An 18,766-nucleotide genomic window follows, 5' to 3' on the forward strand; every position below is an offset into this window, starting at 1 on the left:
AGAACAAGAGATTTGATCCCAAAGTGGCTGTCCCAGAGCTCTGCACATCCACTACCAAAACAACTGACAGGAATGCTGCAGAAATAACCCCAAACATCCTGGGTGCAGGGTGTCTGTGAAGCAGGGTGGCTTTTGCTGTGCCCCATTCTGTTGTTTGTCCATTGTGGCTCAGCTCCAGTCCCTGCTGTGTTTGTGCCCTGCAGCTGAACCCAGACTGGAGCAAGTACGATGACAGGCTGATGAAGGCAGCTGAGAGGGGAGATGTGGAGAAGGTTTCATCCATCCTGGCCAAGAAGGGGGTCAGCCCCACCAAGCTGGATGTGGAAGGGAGATCTGCGTGAGTGACTGCAGAGCCGGGGTGGGAGGTGGGCAGTGCCAAAAATCATCTTCCTGCTGCTCGGGAGGCCTCTGGGAGTGCAGGAATCTGTGCATGAGCTTCACTCAGCTGCCATGGGAAACCCTCAATCAGTCCTCACCTCCATGGAGATCAGGGTTTGAATGTTAAACTGGAACCATGCTGGCATTTCACCTGGGTCACTGATCCACAGAAATAATGATTGTTTCTCAGGAAAGTTGCATTGTTCCTTGAAGCAATATTTGCAGAATCCTTAGTTTTGGGTGCTGTCCAGAGCTGGAACACTTCCCTTTCCTGGCCAGTATTGCCATTTTTGTGGACAAACCAGCTGTGCCTGAGCAGGGTCTCTTCTCTTTTGTTTAGATTCCATGTTGTAGCCTCAAAGGGGAACCTGGACTGCTTGAACACCATCCTGGTGCATGGAGTTGATATCACAGCCACTGATGCTGCAGGTGGGCCCAGGGCAGCCTGGAAATGCTCTCAGCTGGTTTCATTCTGAATAAACTTAAACTCAACCACAGGGTTCTCTAGCTGGCAAAAACCAAATTATTTGTGTGACTTGTTGCTGGCCTTGAGGAAACTGGCAGTGTCCTGTGATGGAATTCATGAATGCAGCAGAACTTAAGGAACGTGGGTTTGTGCTGCTGTAATTAATTTATAATTATTATAGGTTTATAGTAGTTGTAATTGCTCCAGACTCACTGGGGAGGTTTGCATTTCTGGGTGAGAACAACAGGATAAGAGCAGTTTTAAATTGCAGTGGAATGTTGTGGGAGGTGTTTGTGTGCCTGGGGCACTCAGAGCTGATCTGCACCTTCCACATTTCCCTGGCTGGCAGCACAGTTTGTGGGAGGTCTCATGGAAGAGGTGCTGGTTTGCAGCTTGTTACCTCACAATTGTTCATGTTTAATGTGAAGCTGAAAACAAGAAAATTTACAGAGATAACTTGGCCTCCTTCTCTTATGGGAGAGTTTATTTATTAAATGCTTGTGTGGAATCAGCTGCAATATTTTCAGATTAATTCCACAATTAAACTCTGATCCTTGATTGGAGATTCACTGGAATTGGGGAAGTCTGTAACAAAGTGAGGTGCAGAGAGGAGATGTCACAGCACAGACAGCTCTGGGGGCACTGGCACACAGGAGCTGTTCATCTCAAATATGGGAATATTTTCAGGAATTCACTAGCCCAAGCCCTGAGCTCTGTTCTGTTTTTCAGGCAGAAATGCCCTGCATTTGGCTGCCAAGTATGGCCATGCTCTGTGCTTGCAGAAGCTGCTGCAGGTACTGGAAATACAGCTCTTGTATATAATATAATATATATATATATAAAATATAATGTATATAATACAGCACTGAGGGGAAAAGTGGCTTTAAATACCCTGACTCAAACTGGGATGTGTGATTTCTTTCTTAACTAATCAAGTCCTTTTTTTAAAAATAACCTTTTTGTGTTAATTAACAGGTTGGGACTGAAAGAGGGATAAAATAAAGAAAATAACTTTTTTTCTTTTTATTTTAAATATTTTCATAGGCTATCAAATCAATTTGTAATTTGTGATTCTTGGAAATGGGGCTGAGTGTCTTTTAAAGACTGCTGCTCCCTGTCTGAATGAAGTTTAGAAACTAACTCTGGCTGCTCCAGAGTAGTGTTTGTATCAAAACTGGGAATTTATAGCCACAAACCCATCAATGAAACAGTGTTGGAGGGTTGTCTTAGGTTTGTGTAAAATTTTTTTTGGTTATTTTTAATGGGTTCTTTTAAACTTTTATTAAATGCATGTCTCCATGCAGATATAAAACTCATCATCTGTGAAAATTCTAATGAATTGTGCAATTCCTGTGCATATTTTTTACTTAAATCACATTTGATTGCTTTAATTTAAACCTCAAACACCTGATGTTGTAAATGCAGTCTGGATTCTGATTGCTGACTGGGATTATTTATTTTAACAGTACAATTGTCCAACAGAGAATGTGGATCTCCAGGGAAGAACTGCTCTTCATGATGCAGGTGAAGGGCTTTGCCTTGCTGGTAACTGTATGGAAATGAAGATTTAATTCATGGATTTACTTCCAGATGGGCTGAGCTCTTCTCTTTTAATTGTGGTGATTGTTATAGGAGAGAGTGTTTTATATTGTGACATTTGTTCTCAATAATGAACTTGTTTTGTGGAGCTTGGAGGTCTGAGGTGAAATGCAGTAAAATCTTCAGATGGCCTGAGCAGAGTTTTGGGGCAGTGCTGAGGGTGGGTTTAGTGTTCAAACCCATTACTGGAGTGGTAAAGAGGTTTAAAGAGTAAAATCCTTTCCCCTGGTTTTCTGCCCCCTGGTGTGCAGGGTGTGGCACAGGGTGTTGGTTTCTCTGCGTGCTGTGGGAGCTGAGCCTGAGCTGCTCAGCCTCTCACTCAGCCCTGGCCTTGTGGGGAAGGTACAGCCAGGGGTGGGCTGGGCTGTGTCACAGCCTGAGCTCCCCTGCCTGTGCAGTGTCACCTGTGTCCTGCTCTCTGTGTCACCTGTGTCCTGCTCTGTGTCACCTGTGTCACCAGTGTCCTGCTCTCAGTGTCACCTGTGTCCTGCTCTCTGTGTCACCTGTGTCCCTGCTCTCTGTGTCACCCCTGTGTCCCTGCTCTCTGTGTCACCTGTGTCCTGCTCTCTGTGTCACCTGTGTCCCTGCTCTCTGTGTCACCTGTGTCACCTGTGTCCTGCTCTGTGTCCTGCTCTCAGTGTCACCTGTGTCACCTGTGTCCTGCTCTCAGTGTCACCTGTGTCACGCTCTCAGTGTCACCTGTGTGTCCCTGGCCCCCGTGTCCTTGCTCAGTGTCCCCTCTGTCTCTGCTCTCAGTGCTCTCAGTGTCCCCCTGTCCCCTCTCTCCCCAGCCATGTCTGACTGCTCTGCCAGCATCCAGCTGCTCTGTGTCACCCCCTGTCCCCTCTCTCAGTGTCCCCCTGTCCCCACTCTGTGTCCCCCTGTCCCCTCTCTCCCCAGCCATGTCTGACTGCTCTGCCAGCATCCAGCTGCTCTGTGTCCCCCTGTCCCCACTCTCAGTGTCCCCCTGTCCCCTCTCTCCCCAGCCATGTCTGACTGCTCTGCCAGCATCCAGCTGCTCTGTGTCCCCCTGTCCCCTCTCTCAGTGTCCCCCTGTCCCCTCTCTCTCCCCAGCCATGTCTGACTGCTCTGCCAGCATCCAGCTGCTCTGTGTCACCCCCTGTCCCCTCTCTCAGTGTCCCCCTGTCCCCTCTCTCTCCCCAGCCATGTCTGACTGCTCTGCCAGCATCCAGCTGCTCTGTGACCACGGCGCCGCCGTCAACTCCAAGGACGGGGTGAGGAGCTGCCCCCCCCCTGCTGCTGCCCCCCTGTGGCCCTGCCCTGCCCTCAGCCTGTCCCTCTGTCCTCTGTCTGTCCCTCTGTCTGTCCCCAGGACGGCAGGACCCCGCTGGTGCTGGCCACCCAGATGTGCCGCCCCGCGCTCTGCCAGCTGCTGATCGACCGGGGCGCCGACGTCAACGCCAGGGACAAGCAGGGCAGGTGGGCTGGGTTTGGGGTCCTGGGGGGGGTTTGGGGTGTCCTGGGGGGGGTTTGGGGTGTCCTGGGGGGGGTTTGGGGGTCCTGGGGGGGTTTGGGGTGTCCTGGGGGGGGTTCTGGGGTGTCCTGGGGGGGGTTCTGGGGTGTCCTGGGGGGGGTTCTGGGGTGTCCTGGGGGGGGTTCTGGGGTGTCCTGGGGGGGATTCTGGGGTGTCCTGGGGGGGGTTCTGGGGTGTCCTGGTGGAGTCCTGGGGGGGTTCTGGGGTGAACCCAGTGGATTTTGGGGTGTCCTGGGGGGGGTTTGGGGTGTCCTGGGGGGGGGTTTGGGGTGTCCTGGGGGGGGGTTTGGGGTGTCCTGGGGGGGGTTTGGGGTGTCCTGGGGGGTTCTGGAGAGTCCTGGGGGGTTCTGGGATGTCCTGGGGGGATTCTGGGGTGTCCTGGTGGAGTCCTGGGGGGGTTCTGGGGTGAACCCAGTGGATTCTGGGGGTGTCCTGGGGGGGATTCTGGGGGTGTCCTGGGGGGGATTCTGGGGGTGTCCTGGGGGGGATTCTGGGGTGTCCTGGGGGGGATTCTGGGGTGTCCTGGGGGGATTCTGGGGGAGTCCTGGAGGGGTTCTGTGGTGTCCTGGGGGGATTCTGGGGTGTCCTGGGGGTGTCCTGGAGGGGTTCTGGGGGGATTCTGTAGTGTCCTGGGGGGATTTTGGGGTGTCCTGGGGAATTCTGGGGTGAACCCAGTGGATTTTGGGGTGTCCTGGGGGGATTGTGGGAGGTTTTGGGTAAATTTTGGGGTGTCCTGGGGGGATTTTTGGGAAGTTTTAGGTGGATTTTGGGGTGTCCTGGGGGATTTTGGGAAGTGTTGGGTGGATTTTGGGGTGAACCCAGTGGATTTTTGGAGTGTCCTGCAGGGATTCTGGGAAGCTTTGGGTGGATTTTGGGGTGTCCCAGGTGGATTTGGGGTGTTTTGGGTGGATTTTGGGGTCTCTGGGGAAGTCTCTCTTTCCTTTTGGGTTTTTTGGGTTCCCAGTTCCCATTTTTGGGGCTCCCCGTGGTTTTTGGGCTGGAATTCCCAGATTTTCAGGGCTGAAATTCTCTGGTTTTTGGGGCTGGAATTCCCAGGGTTCAGGGCTGAGTATTCCAGGGTTTGGGGGCTGGAATTCCCAGAGTTCTAAATTTGGAATCCCCAGGTTTTTGGGGCAAGAATTCTCAAGGTTTGTGTCTCAAAATTCCAAAGATTTGGGAGCTGGAATTCCCAGGGGTTTTTGGGGGGCTGGAATTCCCAGGGTTTTTGGGGGGCTGGAATTCCCAGGGTTTTTGGGGGGCTGGAATTCCCAGGGTTTTTGGGGGGCTGGAATTCCCAGGTTTTTGGGGCAGGAATTCTCGATTTGTCTCAAAATTCCAAAGATTTGGGAGCTGAAATTCCCAGGGTTTTTGGGGGGCTGGAGTTCCCAGGGTTTTTGGGGGGCTGGAGTTCCCAGGGTTTTTGGGGGGCTGGAGTTCCCAGGGTTTTTGGGGCTGGAATTCCCAGGGTGAGTTTTCAGGCTGAAATTCCCAGAGGTCTAAATTTGAAATCCACAGGTTTTTGGGGCAGGAATTCTAGAGGTTTGGGTCTTAAAATCTGAAGGATTTGGGTGCTGGAATTCCCAGGGGTTTTGGGGGGCTGAAATTCCCAGAGTTTTCACAAATATTTCAGCATTGCCTGAGTGACTGTGAGAGCTCTGGGCACAGGGAAGGTGCCAGGGCTGCAGTTCTGTGCCAGGCTCAGCTCTGGGCACAGGGAAGGTGCCAGGGCTGCAGTTCTGTGCCAGGCTCAGCTCTGGGCACAGGGAAGGTGCCAGGGCTGCAGTTCTGTGCCAGGCTCAGCTCTGGGCACAGGGAAGGTGCCAGGGCTGCAGTTCTGTGCCAGGCTCAGCTCTGGGCACTGGGAAGGTGCCAGGGCTGCAGTTCTGTGCCAGGCTCAGCTCTGGGCACAGGGAGGGTGCCAGGCTCAGCTCTGGGCACAGGGAGGGTGCCAGGGCTGCAGTTCTGTGCCAGGCTCAGCTCTGGGCACAGGGAGGGTGCCAGGCTCAGCTCTGGGCACAGGGAGGGTGCCAGGGCTGCAGTTCTGTGCCAGGCTCAGCTCTGGGCACAGGGAAGGTGCCAGGGCTGCAGTTCTGTGCCAGGCTCAGCTCTGGGCACAGGGAAGGTGCCAGGGCTGCAGTTCTGTGCCAGGCTCAGCTCTGGGCACAGGGAAGGTGCCAGGGCTGCAGTTCTGTGCCAGGCTCAGCTCTGGGCACAGGGAAGGTGCCAGGGCTGCAGTTCTGTGCCAGGCTCAGCTCTGGGCACAGGGAAGGTGCCAGGCTCAGCTCTGGGCACAGGGAAGGTGCCAGGGCTGCAGTTCTGTGCCAGGCTCAGCTCTGGGCACAGGGAAGGTGCCAGGGCTGCAGTTCTGTGCCAGGCTCAGGGTGCCAGGCTCAGGGTGCCAGGCTCAGCTCTGGGCACAGGGAAGGTGCCAGGCTCAGGGTGCCAGGCTCAGCCCAAGGTCCCTGCCCCTCTCCCATCTCTGCCAGGACTGCCCTGATGCTGGGCTGTGAGTATGGCTGCAGTTCTGTGCCAGGCTCAGGGTGCCAGGCTCAGGGTGCCAGGCTCAGCCCAAGGTCCCTGCCCATCTCCCCCAGGACTGCCCTGATGCTGGGCTGTGAGTATGGCTGCAGGGATGCCGTGGAGGTGCTGCTCAGGAACGCTGCTGACGCTGCTCTGACTGACGGCCTTGGCCATGACTCTGCTTACTATGCCAGGATTGGGGACAACATCGACATTCTGGCTTCAGTCAAAGCTGCCCTTGAGGATCCCAGCAGAGGTGGGAGGAGCCTGCAGCCCCTTCCTGGGGCTGGGACTGTGTCCCAGGGAGCTCTGCCCCCCTGAGCACTTTGGGAGGGAAAGCTTTGGGCTTGGGGGCTTTAGCACAGCTCTTAAAGGGGTTATTGATCATGGGAGTTATTTACCTTTATTTATATAAACAGTCTTTATCTTATAGAAATAAATAGCTTATATTTTATGGAAATAAATAGCTTATATTTTATGGAAATAAATAGCTTATATTTTATGGAAATAAATGGCTTTTATTTTATGGAAATAAATAGCTTATATTTTATGGAAATAAATAGCTTATATTTTATGGAAATAAATGGCTTTTATTTTATGGAAATAAATAATCTTTATCTTATAGAAATAAATTGCTTTTATTTTATAGAAATAAATAGTTTTTATCTTATAGAAATAAATTGCCTTTATATTATGGAAATAAATAGCTTTTATCTTATAGAAATAAATAGCTTTTATCTTATAGAAATAAATAGCTTTTATCTTATAGAAATAAATAGCCTTTATCTTATGGAAATAAATAGTTTTTATCTTATAGAAATAAATAGCCTTTATCTTCTAGAAAACCTTGTGGGGGTTCCCATGTTTGATTAATTGGGTGATTTTGGAAATGCCCTCCCAGGGTGGGAAGGGGATGGGATCAGCTGGATGTGTGGCACTGTCCACGAGTCTGAATTTGTGATTTCCTTGTTTTGGTGCAGTTCCAGGCAGAGGCAGCGTGAGGAGAGGGCAGGCAGAGCAGAAGGTACTGGCTGCTGGGAGGTCCCTGCTGCTGAGCCCTGTCCCGTGGGGTGCTGCAGGGATGTTCTGCTGTGCTCCCACAGGTCCCCAGCGGCTGCCAGCAGTGGGGCAGGGCCACAGCAGCACAGGAGGAGCTGCCACCCCTGCAGAAGGAGCCCAGCACTCAGGTGGGTGGGCAGGATAAATGACAATAAATAACGAGCAGCACTGGGATCCCTCAGTGCCACCTCTGGCTGCCCAGCTGCAGCTGAGCTGCTTTTTCAGGAAAAAAATGCACATTTTGGCTAATGAATAGTTGGCAGTGTCCTCTCTTAACCTTTCCTACCTCTAACCTCTGCAGTGAAACCAGTGCAGATGAGGAAGATTTATTTTTTAACATTCTCAAGAATGTTAACATTTCTCACACTAAAAATAATCTGTGTCATAATTGTTCTAATGACCAGCTTTAATATTCCCATCTCATTGCAGCCTTTAAAAAGCTAGGCAGGGTTTGGAGTCCTCAGTAGCTGTTCAGTGTCTTTATTTTTTTTTAATTCCATATTTTCCTTGGAAGGATCTGGAGTTGGAAAACCAAGATTTGAGAGCTCGAATGAGGGAAGTGCAGGAGGAGCAGAGGATGCTGCTGGACAGGATCAGTGGCTTGCAGCTGCAGCTGAGTGAGGTAAAGCAGCCTGGAAATCTGGGAAAAGCACCTGGAAAACTGGGAATTACTGCCATGAGTGCCACTCATTCCTGCTGGAAAACCTGTAGTGGTTTTGGTTTATTCATTTCTTTTTTTTTTTTTTTTTTTTTTTTTGTTTTTGTTTTTGTTTTTTGTTGTTGTTGTGAGACAGGATTAGGAGGAAGGTAAAACAGGCTTAATTTTAAATGGTATAAAAAGAAACTTTATTGCTGGAAACTATAAGGAAAAAAATTTAGAATAAAACTTTAGACTTGTTTTTCTGTATGTTTTCAGTATTAAAAAAAAAAAAACTCAGTACAAGAAAAACTGCCCAAGCCTCTCCATTAAATGCAGGTGGAGTGTGCAGGGCTTTGTTATCAGCTGATTTTCCAGCTGTTACAAAGAAAAAAAAAATATCTTCAGCTGTCAAGAAAACAAAGGTTTTCACAGTTTCTCACCCAAATTTGAAATGTTGATTTTTAAAAAGTTCCCCTCTTTTTGGAGGTCAAAGTGTTACCAGTAAAAGTAAAATATAGAGAGGATTTTTTGTTGTTTTTTGCTTTGTGGAGGCTGTTCCTGTGCTGTATTTTTTATAGGTACATTTATGCAGCTTCTCCTAAATGCAGCCCCTGGATAGAAAGAATATTTTTTGTTGCAGTCACTGGCTTGTCTGAACTCCTGTTTTAAGCATTGTCTTTATAAAACAAAATTCTTAATAGTCACTTCCCAAAATCAGCAAACTTCTTCTGCAAACTCAGTAGTGTCTGAGCTGGAAAACAGGAAATATTCCAATTTCCAGGGCAGAGAAATAAAAAGCAGAGCCATAAAGCTGGATGGAAATTGGGGAGCATTAAAAACTGGGGTGGATTTATCACTGATGAATTGTGAGAGCCCCTTAAACATCATTGAGGAAATGATTTGGGGGGATTTTTTTTTTTTTTTTTTTTGTTATTTTTGCAGGAGCAAATGTTTGCAGCTGATCTTGAGAATGAGGTAGGATGTGTGACCTCCAGGTGTTCCCTGGGGAGTTGGGGCAGCAACTTTTCTTTTATTCCCTCTGCAGTTTTAAATACTTAAAAGCTGCCTAAAAATGAAATATTGCTGCTCTGGATCAGTTTGTGCAGCCTCACAGCATTTCTGTTACTACAGATAATTCCCATAATTGCCATTTCATTTAAAGCACATTCAGGATATTCATCACATTGATAATATTAAACATCTCTGTAGTGAATTTCAGCAATGCAAGGCTAACAAATATGAATTAATTAAACATTAGAAGGTTATTTTGGTGCATATTCTTGACTCAAGACTCCTCCTGTAGAGGAGCAGCCTTGAAGAAGAACTCCAGAAACAAAAAATTAGGGATTCTTTTGGTGCTGATCTTGGTTGAAGTTCTGTCTAAACTCTTAAAAAGTTACTTGGTGTCTTCCAAACCTGTCCACTTCTGTGGCTCTGGCATGTGGCACTCCTTCTCTTCCAGAAAGATGAGCTGAAGAAAACCCTGACTACCAAGGAAAAGCAGCAGGAGGAAAGTTTAAGGACTATTGAAGCTCTCAAAGCTAAACTCAAGTATTATGAAGTGAGTGGAGTGATTTGAAATGGGATACAGCAATTGGTATTTACAGCAGGAAATACTTCAGCATTTTCAATTGCTGAAACCTTGAATGGTTCTCTCATTGCTAAAGCTTTCCCTGCCCCTTCTCCCCTGGTTTAACACACAGCAGGACCTTGACATGAATTTTCAGCTTTACTTTTGTGTCTTGATTTTTAGGGTGACTCTGCAGGGTCTGGAGGTAACTTTGCAAACAGTGAGTACAGTTAATTGTTCAGGTTAATTGTTCAGGTTAATTGTTCAGGTTAATTGTTTCATTAAACAATTGTTTATTGTTTATACCGGCTGTGCATGGGGGTGTTGGAGCACAGGGATGGAGGGTTTGGGTTCTCTCTGCCTGAGCTCCCACTTGTGTGACAGTCACTTCTTGATTCTCCTGCTATAAAGGAATTTTGTCCAGCCCCCCTGTGAAGAGAACTTACACCTAACATGAAGTTTCAGATTAGAAGCAGCAGAGATTCTGGAAAACAGAAAAGCTGAGCCCAAGGCAGCAGGATGTTCCATTTGCAGGGGCTGGGGCTGCCTGGCACTGGTGGCACTGGTGGCACTGGGGGGCTCCTGGCAGATAAAGTGAGATTGGAGGGTTGGCTGTGGAGTGCAGGACCAGAACCCAGCCTGGCAAACCACTTCTCTCCCTGCAGGCAGTAATTAATTAGAAATTGTTCTAATAACAAGTATTTAAACAACCTTCAGCCTGGTGTGACCCCAGTGGGCAGGAAAATCAGAGTTCTTGTGATTGTGTTACTGTTTTTAACCACTAAACGCTGTTTGCTTTGAAAATCCAGGGAAAGAAGATTTATTGCTTAAACAAGGCCAAGGCTTTGCAGTGGAATCCCAGGTAATAAATATTTTACCACTGGAAGGAGCTGTGAGGCAGTCGTGCTGGGAAAGCTAAATGTGCTTATAAAAGTCTGTTTATTGAGCTTTGCTTCTGAACAGGGGGTTTTGAGGAATTCCTGGTTTTCCCTGTTTATTTTTAACTGTGGTGCCCTCTAGAGTCCTGCCTGTGGCAGGGCTGCACATGACAGGAGCTCTCCTGAACATCTTCTGCCCACTCACTCTGCAAACTGGGGATTCATCTCCATCACATTTGTCTAATTTAAATTCAGCTCATATTTGAAGATCTAATTTCCCTGCCTGCTGTATGATAGTTCCCTGTTTGGGAGCTATCAACCTTTTCAAGCACCAGTTTGGGTATAAGCAAGGTCCAGCAGCCCCTTGGGGGTGGAGTGAGTTGGTCTTCAAGGTTCCCTCCAACTCAAACCCTTCTAGAATTCCAAATTTCTGCATTCCTCACTTTTTCCCAGCAAGAAGGGTCTGTTAGCCATGACATTCTCTGCTCTCATTCCTTACAAAATTATTTTCACACACTTGTGGGGTGGGAGCAGTGTCTTCATAAATTAAATTTGTTCTAGCAGATGGGTGATTAAATATGAATGCAGAACAAGGGAAGTGGAATGAATGCATTATACCTGCCCCACCCTGGCTTTTGATGGGATATTGGGAAGGGATTGTTCCCTGGGATGGAATTCCCAGAGCAGCTCTGGAATGCTGGGGCTTGGAGAGATCTGGGACAGTGGGAGGTGTCCCTGCCATGGCAGGGGTGGAACTGGCTGGGATTTAAAATCCCACCCAAACCATTCCATGATTGGGAAGCACTGATGTGCAGCTTTGTTTGAGAGTTTTGCTGTTAAAAGCTGAAACACCTGTTCTCTAATAGGGGCAAAAACAACTTAGTGTGGTTTTAAGAAAAAGAAAGAAATCTCTTCTGTATGTTACACTCAGATCAGATGGATTTTAGGCAGTGGCCAGATTAAAACAGTGGCAGTGGCCAGATTAAAACAGTGGCAGTGGCCAGATTAAATAATAAGTAATAAAGACATGTGTGTGACCTGTCAGAGCCGTGAACTTTCATTTTTTTGTGCCACTTTCCCTCCAGTCCAGGTCCATGCTGAGGCCCCTGGAGCTGTCCCTGCCTGCCCAGTCCCCCAGCTCAGAGAAGGAGAGTTTGAAGCAGGAGCTGGAGAGCCTGAGGAGCTGCCTTGGGGCAGCCAAGGAGGAGATCAGCAAGCTGCAGAGGGAGCTGTCCCTGAAGTGCTCAGAGTGCAGGGCTCTGGCCTCTGAGTGCCAGAGGAGCAAGGCAGAGGCTGATGGGCAGGTCAGGCAGCTGGAGGATGCTCTGAGGGACGTGCAGAAGAGGATGTTTGAGTCTGAGGGCAAAGTGAAGCAGATGCAGAGCCACTTCCTGGCCCTCAAGGAGCACCTGGCCAGCGAGGGGGCCTCAGGAGGCAGCAAGGTGGCAGAGGAGCTCAAGGAGCAGCTCCAGGAGATGAAAAGCAAGTATGAGGGAGCCTCTGCTGAGGTGGGGAAACTCAGGAACCAGATCAAGCAGAACGAATTGCTGGTGGCAGAGTTCCAGAGGGACGAGGGCAGGCTGCTGGAGGAGAACAAGAAGTTGCAGAAGGAGCTTGTGAAGTTGGAGATGGAGAGAGAGAAAAGGGGCAGGGACGTGACAGAGTTGGAAGGGCAGCTCAGAGACACTGCGGCCAAACTGGCCCAGTCTGTGAGCACAGAGCAGTTTGAGAACATGAGGAGTTTGCTGGCCAGCGAGGTGAGTGAGAAAGCAAGGAGGCTGGCAGAGGTGCAGGGGGAGAGGGAGAAGCTGCAGGCAGAGCTGGGGCTTTTACAGAGGGAGTGTGAGAGCCAGAGGGCTCAGCTGGCTCAGTGTGTGCAGCCAGAGGAGCACCAGCAGATGAGGAGTGGCTTTGAGCAGAGGAAGGAGGAGCTGGGGAAGGCAATTGCTGAGCTCTCACGGAAGAATGAGACTCTGCAGAAGGAGCTGGAAAGATTGCAGGCTGATAACAAGGTGCTGAAGCAGCAAGTCCAGATGCTAAAAACTGAAATTAAAAGCCAGAATGTGCCTTTAAAAATTCATGAGGAGTTGAAGAAAACAAACGATCTGGCTGTGGGTGACCTGACAAAAAAGCTTTTTGAAATGACAAAGAAGTACAATGAAAGCAAAGCAGAAGCTGAGAAGTTGCTGGCAGAGAAGAACTCTTTAAATGAGAATATCAGCCACTTCCAAGCTGTGTACCTGTCTCCAGAGCAGCACAGGAAGGAGGTGGAAGCTTTAAAATCCAATGGGATGGAGCTTGAAAAGCAGCTTGCTGAGCTCCAGAAGAAATGTGAGGAGGAGCAAGCCAAGGTGGGGGAGCTGCTGGCTGAGAACTCGGGGCTGAAGGAGACCCTGAGGGATCAGTACGTGCTGGCCAGCACACATGAGGAGGTCAAGACTGTCCTCAACAGCACCCTGCAAAAAACCAACGGGGAGCTGTCAGATCTCAAGGGCAAAATTGGAGAGATAAAGCAAGAGTTCCTGAGGGTAACTGAAGAAAATGGAGCTTTGAAAAACAAGGTGAAAGTCTTACAGAACCAACTAAAAACCGAGTATATAAGCTTAAAAGATCACGAGACCACGGTGAAGACTTTAAATCAAAGTGTGCAGGAGCTGCAGGAGAAGAATGCTGCCGTCAGGGCAGAGCAGGAGAGGGGCCAGGATGAAATCCTCCAGCTGCACGCAGAGATTGAGGCCCAGAAGAAGGAGCTGGACACCATTCAGGAGTGCATCAGGTCCAGGTGTGCCCTGCAGGACAGGGAGCAGGGCTGTGAGCTGCAGGAGCTGAGGGCACAGCTGCAGCAGCTGCAGCACAGCTGCAGGCACAGCCAGGAGGAGGCCCAGAGGTGCAGGGAGGAGAACGAGCAGCTCAGGAGCGGGGTGGTGTCCATCCAGCAGGACCTGCAGCACAACCAGGTCCTGGCAGAGCAGTCCCACCGGCTGGAGCAGCTGTGTGCCAGCAGGATGGAGGAGCTCAACCAGCAGCTGAGGGCTCTGCTGAGGAAACACGGGGGCCAGGAGGGGCAGGAGGAGCTGGCAGGCCCCCGGCAGGTCCTGGCAGGGCACGTGGAGGCTCTGGGGGAGGCTCTGGGCCGCACGGTGGAGGAGCTGCAGGAAGCCCTGGGCAGGGAGCAGGAGCAGCATGGCAAGGAGCTGCTCCAGATCAGGGAGCTGCAGCAGGAGCTGGCTGGCCTGAAGGAATCCTCAGTGCCCCTGGTGGAATACACCCAGCTGAAGGAAGGGCTGGAGGGAGAAATCAGTGCTGTCAGGTGCAGCCTGCAGCAGAAGGAGGCAGAGAGCAGGGCCAGCAGCCAGGAGGTGCTGAGGCTGCAGGAGCAGCTGGGGCTGAGCCAGCAGGCTGTGGCAGAGCTGCAGAGCCAGCAGCAGGCGGCCAGGGCAGAGTACAGCTCCATCAAGAGCGCCCTGGAGGCCCAGGTGAGCAGCATGGCTGCCCAGCTGGCCAGCGTGAGCCACAGGTACGAGCAGGCCTGCCAGGAGGCCGAGCAGGCCAGGAGGAGCCAGCTGAGCCTCAGGGAGGAGAAGGAGCAGCTGCAGCTGCGCAGCTGCAGCATCGAGCAGGAGATCAGGGACCAGAAGGAGAGGTGTGACAGGTCACTGACAACCATCCTCGAGCTGCAGAGGAGGATCCAGGAGTCTGCAGAGCAGGTGGAGGCCAAGGACAACAAGGTGAGCTCTGGGGTTCGTGCTCCTGCTGCTGTTCAGGGGCTGGGCTGCAGCTCCTGAGCTGTCCCAGCCCAAAGCAGATTGAATCCTGACTTTGCATGATGCAAAGTTTTTCCAGTCCCTTACATGTTCTTGGCATGGTGCAGTATTTAACTTCTGTTAAATCTTCAGACTTTTGGGGATACCAGCCCCTCCTTCCACTGGAGCTGTGCTTGTTGGGCATCTCTGACTTGCCATTTAAAAAGTCACTGTTGTTCCTAGAAGTTAGAGCTGGAATTTCCTGAGATCCTCCCCTTGCTCAGCCCCCTGTGTCCCTGCTGCCTGCGGGGTCTGTACCTGCCTCACCCCAGTGCCAGCATGCCAGAAATGTCACACCCTGTCTCAGAGCTTGCTGGGCTCCACCAGGCTGCAGAGCATGTCCCAGAGCAGTTTGCTCACAGGTTCTCTGTCGGTTCCTTGTGCAGATCACAGAGCTGCTGAACGACGTGGAGAGGCTGAAGCAGGCTCTCAATGGGCTGTCCCAGCTGACTTACACCACTGGGATCCCCTCCAAGAGGCACAGCCAGCAGGTGGAACTGCTCCAGAGCCAAGTGAAAACACTCCAGCAGCAGCTGGCTGTAAGTGCTCTCCCAAGGTGCAGTAGCAGTGCTTAATTCCCTGTGTAAACAGGGAAATGTGCATGTGCCCTGCAGCCTCACACTTCACAAGTGCACTGTCCATTCTTTCCTTGGTTTGTTTGTTGGTTTTTTTTTTCCCCCTGAGTTCTTGCTTCTCTGTCAATTTTTCTGCTTTCCTCTTCAGTTTGAGTTGCAGCACTTGGCAGCTTTTCCAGCTAGAAAGGATATGAGCAAAGCAGGAGTTAGTGCTGATGGGATCTGTGCTGTGATCCTGCCAGGACCATTTGTGAGTGCAGTCACTCCTCACAGAAACCCAGCCAGGCACTTTCTCTCACCCTGCAAGGGTGAGGTGCTAATTTCTTCATGGTTTGAGCTCTTTGCCTGCAAGCCCTGGGTGTGTTGTTTGTCCTGAAGCCCTGGCAGAGCAGGGGGCACATCCTGAGTGTGGGATTTTGGGATTTTTACTTCAGTAAAGCTGTGTCTGAGCCAGGTGAGTGCTGCTGCTCCTGCTCAGATTCACAAACATCCAGCAGGGTGTTCTTCTCAATTCTGCAGTGAGGTGGTTTTAACCAAACAGCTGCTGATGAAACAAGTGTGTGCAGGGCCAGGAGTTGGGTCCAGCTCAGATATTCTGTGATTCTCAGCCCTGGCAGCTTCCAGCCAAAGGGTACTGGAGAGGATAAAACCTCAAGCTGTAAACTCAGCTTTGCTTGGTCTGGCAGTGCCCAAAAGCAGGGCTGGGAGGGGCAGGGGTTGCAGGGGCTGCAGATTTTGCAGGGGTTGAAGGGGTTGCAGGTGTTCCAGGTATTGCAGCTGTTGCAGGGGCTGCAGCTGTTGCAGGGGTTGCAGATGTTGCAGCTGTTGCAGATTTTTCAGGGGTTGCAGGGGTTGCACATATTGCAGCTGCTGCAGCTGTTCCAGCTGTTGCAGATATTACAGCTGCTGCAGCTGTGAGCACTCAGGCTGTCCCTGTCCCCCCAGGATGCCAAGCAGCAGCACCAGGAGGTGATCTCTGTGTACAGGACTCACCTGCTCAGCGCTGTCCAGGTGAGCTGGGGCAGCTCCTGGGGCTGGGGGGGTGCCTGGGCATCTCCAGTGACCAGATTTGCTCCTGCAGGGCCACATGGATGAAGATGTGCAGGCTGCCCTGCTGCAGATCATCCAGATGAGGCAGGGCCTGGTGTGCTGACCTGCTGCTGGGACACAAGCTCTGGTATTCAATCACTGGTGGTGACAAAGCTGCAGTTACAGCCTCACAACTCCAAGCTGCAGCTTCTTCTTCTCATAAAACACTAAACAGGGCTGTGGTGGTTCAGGCCTGACACTTTTTTCGTGAAAAGGATAAAAAGTTTAGAACATCTTTTAGAACTGTCAAAATGATGACATAGAGGTTAAATTATTTTAATGTCTGATTGACCACTTATTAAAGCAGGACCTACAGAAGCTCCAGTTGATCCTTGAACTTGAACTCTCCTGGGATGGTTAAAAATAAACTGCAGAGGAGTGTGGCTGAGTGTTGTAGCTGTGGCTGTCCCTCAGTGATGAAGAGAAAGTGGCTCATTTGTCACACTGGCTGAGCAGGAGTGCTGTGACACACACAGGAAGCTCTTCTGGTGTCTCTTGTAACTTGGCTGGCCAAGTTACAGCCTTTATTTAATATATAAGCTGAAGATTTAGTGCCTTTGCTTCTGCAAGACTTGAAAAAAAAATCAGATTTTCCATCCAAACACTAAAGTCCCTCCCCTAAATTGTTCCTGGGTGCTTCAGTGCTGACTGCTGCAGGCTGGAGCAGCTGGATCCCAGTGCCAGGGGCAGGATTTCATCCTTCAGGATGGCACTGAGCACTCACTGAGGCACTGGATTCTCAAACACAGCTCCTGGGAGCCTGAGCTGTACATCAGGTGCTTCAGTCTTTTTTATGGGGGGAGATGTCAGTAGGGAGGATTAATGAGAGTTTTTAATTGCTGCAATCTCCCCATGAAACAAGGCTCATTCTGAACTGCAGGATGGTTTCCATAAGGAAGTTTTGTGTAAAAACCAAACCATGAAATTTGTTACAAAGGGAAGGCTGAAGAAGGAGCTGGTAACAAATGGGGCTGTTCAAGCTGAGTGCTGACCTCAGTCTGATTTTTAAAAGCTCCTGCTGATCCCCATCAGGGGAATGGGGCATCCTGGTGCACAAAAGCCAAACTTCCCCTCCAGGCTGCTGAGAAACCAGGGCTGCAGTCAGAGTTCCTGCTCTGTGTTCTCTGGGCTGCCCCTCCTGCCCTGGGCTCCTGTTTTCCAGCAGAATTATGTTTATCTCCTTTTTTCCTCCCTTTTTGGGCAGAGTCTTGTAGGACTGAGGAGGCCACGTGGAGTTCCAGACAGTGATGGATGTGCAGGGCAGTTTTTATCTAGAAATACCTTTAATATATTTACTAAATCCATGTCTGTAGTAAAACAGATCTGCTGCTGCTTTCCTTTAGTTTCTTAGAGGGTTATTACAGAAAACATCTCGGAGTAAAGAGTTTCTTTTTAGCCAAATATCTTTTATGATTGCATTACTTGAAATTTCTTGGAGAGGATTTGTTTTGTTGTACTAACTGGCCTATTTTGATATTGTATTTCCTTACCCAGGGACTTCTAGCTATGTTTTTCTAAATCTCTCCTATATTATAACATCAATAAAATAGTTTCTTCTTTTTTTTTTTTTTTTTTTTTTTAATCTTTTTTGCATTGTAATGGTCAATTCTTTTTTTCAGGTAAAGAAACACCAGTAGAGTTTTGAGGTTTAATAGGTGTGGGTTGTGGAAATGCTGGGAAAATGGGTGTAACAGCTCTCTGGAAAAGGGAATTTTGCCTTTTTGTCTTGAGGGAATGGCTGGGGAGTTGGAGTTTACTGCTCCTGTCATCTCGTGCCTGTGTTGCTCTGCCAACTCAGAAAATCACCTTTTAATAGGAAGGCCATACATGTAATTGTCACAGCCATTAGGTCAGATGGGTTTTACAGGAAGAGAAAAAGATGTTGAGCATTTAAGGGCCATTAAATTGTGCAGGTTTCATTGGTGGGCTGCAGCCTCCTGGCTGCACACTGCTGGGAGGGATATTTATTTTTACATTTGCAGAGCAGGGGGGGAATCCATTGCAAAGGAAAACAGGACATGAAAACAGGCTGGTTTTCCACTTGCTGAGCAGCTGGTTTTATTTCACAATAATTAGTTTTACACTTCATTAAGTGATGGGGGTTTTGCTTATGTGCTTTAAGAACACAGTGGAGAAGATTTAAAAATTCTCAGCAGGGCATCAAGTTAGAGTTTTATAATGTAATGAGGAATTTCAGGGGAGGGGGGTCTCTGAGGAGGATCAGGACTGGGATAGGAATTAATGTGAGTTCAGAGATTTCTGCTTGTCTCACTGTACAGCTTGCTGGATTTGGGGGTTGGAAGGTTTGAACTTCTGTCCCAGTGGGCAGAAAATGAGAAATGCTGCAGGATCTGAGATCCTGCTGGGAGGAGGGACAGGAGCTGGACATTCAGGAGGGATTCCTCCTGCTGGGGGGAAAATGGGGGATTGGGGCTCTGGAAATGGGGATTGAGAAACTGGGAATTTGGGCTCTGGAAATGAGGGATTGAGGAGCTGGAAATGGGGATTGAGGAATGGGGGATTGGGGCTCTGGAAATGGGGATTGAGGAGCTGGAAATGGAGATTGAGGGTCTGGAAATGAGGGATTGAGGAATGAGGGATTGGGGAGCTGGAAATGAGGGATTGGGGCTCTGGAAATGGGGATTGAGGAGCTGGAAATGGAGATTGAGGGTCTGGAAATGAGGGATTGAGGAG

At 49.7% G+C, this 18,766-nt stretch overlaps 1 protein-coding gene across 3 annotated transcripts in view; it reads left to right on the forward strand.

The window, feature by feature from the left end:
• UACA (uveal autoantigen with coiled-coil domains and ankyrin repeats) overlaps positions 1-17,634 on the forward strand; it is a 28,828-nt gene extending 11,194 nt beyond the window's left edge. For 2 of the 3 annotated variants that reach the window (XM_056500120.1, XM_056500122.1), the window contains exons 2-18: positions 204-337; positions 719-807; positions 1,574-1,638; positions 2,311-2,368; positions 3,608-3,678; positions 3,777-3,883; positions 6,533-6,714; positions 7,445-7,482; positions 7,562-7,645; positions 8,032-8,139; positions 9,620-9,718; positions 9,911-9,947; positions 10,537-10,589; positions 11,691-14,333; positions 14,795-14,947; positions 15,929-15,994; positions 16,065-17,634. In XM_056500120.1, coding sequence (XP_056356095.1) covers positions 204-337; positions 719-807; positions 1,574-1,638; positions 2,311-2,368; positions 3,608-3,678; positions 3,777-3,883; positions 6,533-6,714; positions 7,445-7,482; positions 7,562-7,645; positions 8,032-8,139; positions 9,620-9,718; positions 9,911-9,947; positions 10,537-10,589; positions 11,691-14,333; positions 14,795-14,947; positions 15,929-15,994; positions 16,065-16,136 — 4,059 coding nt within the window. In that variant the 3' untranslated portion in view covers positions 16,137-17,634. Of the gene's footprint in view, positions 1-203; positions 338-718; positions 808-1,573; positions 1,639-2,310; positions 2,369-3,607; positions 3,679-3,776; positions 3,884-6,424; positions 6,715-7,444; positions 7,483-7,561; positions 7,646-8,031; positions 8,140-9,619; positions 9,719-9,910; positions 9,948-10,536; positions 10,590-11,690; positions 14,334-14,794; positions 14,948-15,928; positions 15,995-16,064 lie in introns of all 3 variants that reach the window. The other variant, XM_056500119.1, reaches the window with a different exon arrangement.
• Positions 17,635-18,766: the final 1,132 nt, after the last annotated feature.

This window comes from Oenanthe melanoleuca, chromosome 10 (genome assembly GCF_029582105.1).
Source record: "Oenanthe melanoleuca isolate GR-GAL-2019-014 chromosome 10, OMel1.0, whole genome shotgun sequence".
Classification (NCBI taxonomy): domain Eukaryota; kingdom Metazoa; phylum Chordata; class Aves; order Passeriformes; family Muscicapidae; genus Oenanthe; species Oenanthe melanoleuca.